We start from the raw sequence: 1,716 nt of genomic DNA, 5'->3' as shown, positions 1-1,716 counted from the left end.
CCTGCCCAGTGACCTCACACAGCCACCAGGAATCCCCCCACCCACCCACCTCCCCCTCCCCAGAGCCCTCCACTCTTCTCCTGTGCCCCCACAGAGGTGCCCCATCCCCACCGACCTTCCTTGGCACCGTCATGATGATGGGCTCACACTTGCGCTCATGCAGCTTGTAGAACCTGCCAGCACAGGAAGAGGGGGTCACAGGGGTGTGGAGACACTGGGGGTCCCCTCACCTTGTCCCCCATGTCCCCAGGCCCACCTGGCAATCTCACACTTGCTGACATCCAGCCCACGCTTGGGCATCCAACCCATTCCCCTCTGGGGCTCCTTGCTGGTGAAGGTGTTGAGGAAGTGGATGTAGGGAGGCTCCTCTGTGATCTCAAAGTACCGGATGCTCGAGTCCCCCTGGAAACATGCCATTAGGGGGGTCCCCATGGCTCTGCGGGGGCCACCAGTGGGGTGGGGGACACCATACCTTGCCACAGACATAGACCACATTGGTGTCAGGGTCGTAAAAGGGCAGCAGAGCACCATTGCTGGAGTCCAGCTCCTGCAGCCCCACAGGCTCCTCCAGGTTCTCCTGAGGTGAGATGCGGTGTTAGGCATGTGGGACCCCCCCCAAAACGGTCCCATGGGACACCTGGAGTGTCACTCACCAAGTCCCACAGTGCCAGCTGCCGCTCGCTCATGCGGCTGAAGCCAGTGGTGAAGATCTTGCCGTCGGCCAGGAAGATGGCACGCATGGGGCGTGCCCCTTCGTGTGCCCGCTCCTTCTCCTGGGAGGGCAGGGGTCAGCAGTGCCCATGGCACCCCAGGGAGGGCAGGGAGCAGGGGACAGGGGTGCTGAGGGACAAGGAACAGTGGGGAGCACCAGGGGGCAAGGCCAAGGAGCAGGGGACAGTGGGGAGTGGTAGGGGAACAAGGACTGGGAGCAGGGGACATGGAACAATGGGGAGCAGCAAGGGACAGGGCAGAATTCAGGAGACAAAGGCACACAAGAGACAGAGGACAGCAGGGAGCAGCAGGGGACAAGGGCAGGGAGCAGGGGACAGTGGTCCTAAGGGACAGTGGGGAGCACAGGGGGACAAGGGCAGGGGGCAGGGTCACCCAAAGGTCCCAAACAGACAGTGGGGAGCAGCGGGGCACAAAGGCAAGAAACAGGGGACAAGAGACAGCAGGGAGCAGCAGAGGACAAGGGCAGAGCTCAGGAGACTGAGGCACACAAGGAACAGGGGACAGCAGGGAGCAGCCGAGGACAAGGCCAAGGAGCAGGTAATAGTGGGGAGCACCAGGGTTCAAGGGCAGGGAGCAACAGGAAAAAAAGGCAGGGAACAAGGGACAGACAGGAGGACCCAAGGGACATGGGACAGTGAGGACCACCAGGGGACAAGCACCCTAAAGGGACAGTGTGGAACCAGGAGACATGGGCACCCAAGAGACATGGGACTATTTGGAGTACGAGGGGACAAGGGCAGGGGACAGAGTTACCCAAGGGACACCAGAGGGCAAGGGCAGGGAGCAGGGGATTCTCCCCACAAGAACCAGTGCAGGATGGCACCCTGGTGACACGAGACCCCCAGGCTGGAGGGGACACTCACAGCCACCACGGTGCCACGCCGGGGGTCGATGACACGGACGCTCTTGTCCTTGCAGGCAGTGCAGAAGCGAGAGCCATCGCGGCTCCAGCTGACACTGTAGATGAGGTCGGGGTGAAGCCCC

The 1,716-nt window shown here is 62.2% G+C and overlaps 1 protein-coding gene across 1 annotated transcript in view; it reads right to left on the bottom strand.

Annotated features, from left to right (window-relative positions):
* Positions 1-115: 115 nt before the first annotated feature.
* LOC103802462 (coronin-1B-like) overlaps positions 116-1,716 on the bottom strand; it is a gene marked incomplete at its 3' end in the record, with an annotated part of 2,360 nt that continues 759 nt past the window's right edge. The window contains 5 exon segments of the mRNA XM_009074939.1: positions 116-173; positions 257-402; positions 473-577; positions 654-773; positions 1,596-1,716. The exon segment at positions 1,596-1,716 is cut by the window's right edge and continues 20 nt beyond it. Of these exon segments, the coding sequence (XP_009073187.1) occupies positions 116-173; positions 257-402; positions 473-577; positions 654-773; positions 1,596-1,716 (550 nt within the window).

Source organism: Acanthisitta chloris, unplaced genomic scaffold (assembly GCF_000695815.1).
Source record: "Acanthisitta chloris isolate BGI_N310 unplaced genomic scaffold, ASM69581v1 scaffold20285, whole genome shotgun sequence".
NCBI classification, from domain to species: domain Eukaryota; kingdom Metazoa; phylum Chordata; class Aves; order Passeriformes; family Acanthisittidae; genus Acanthisitta; species Acanthisitta chloris.
This window is presented reverse-complemented; position numbering and strand designations above follow the sequence as displayed.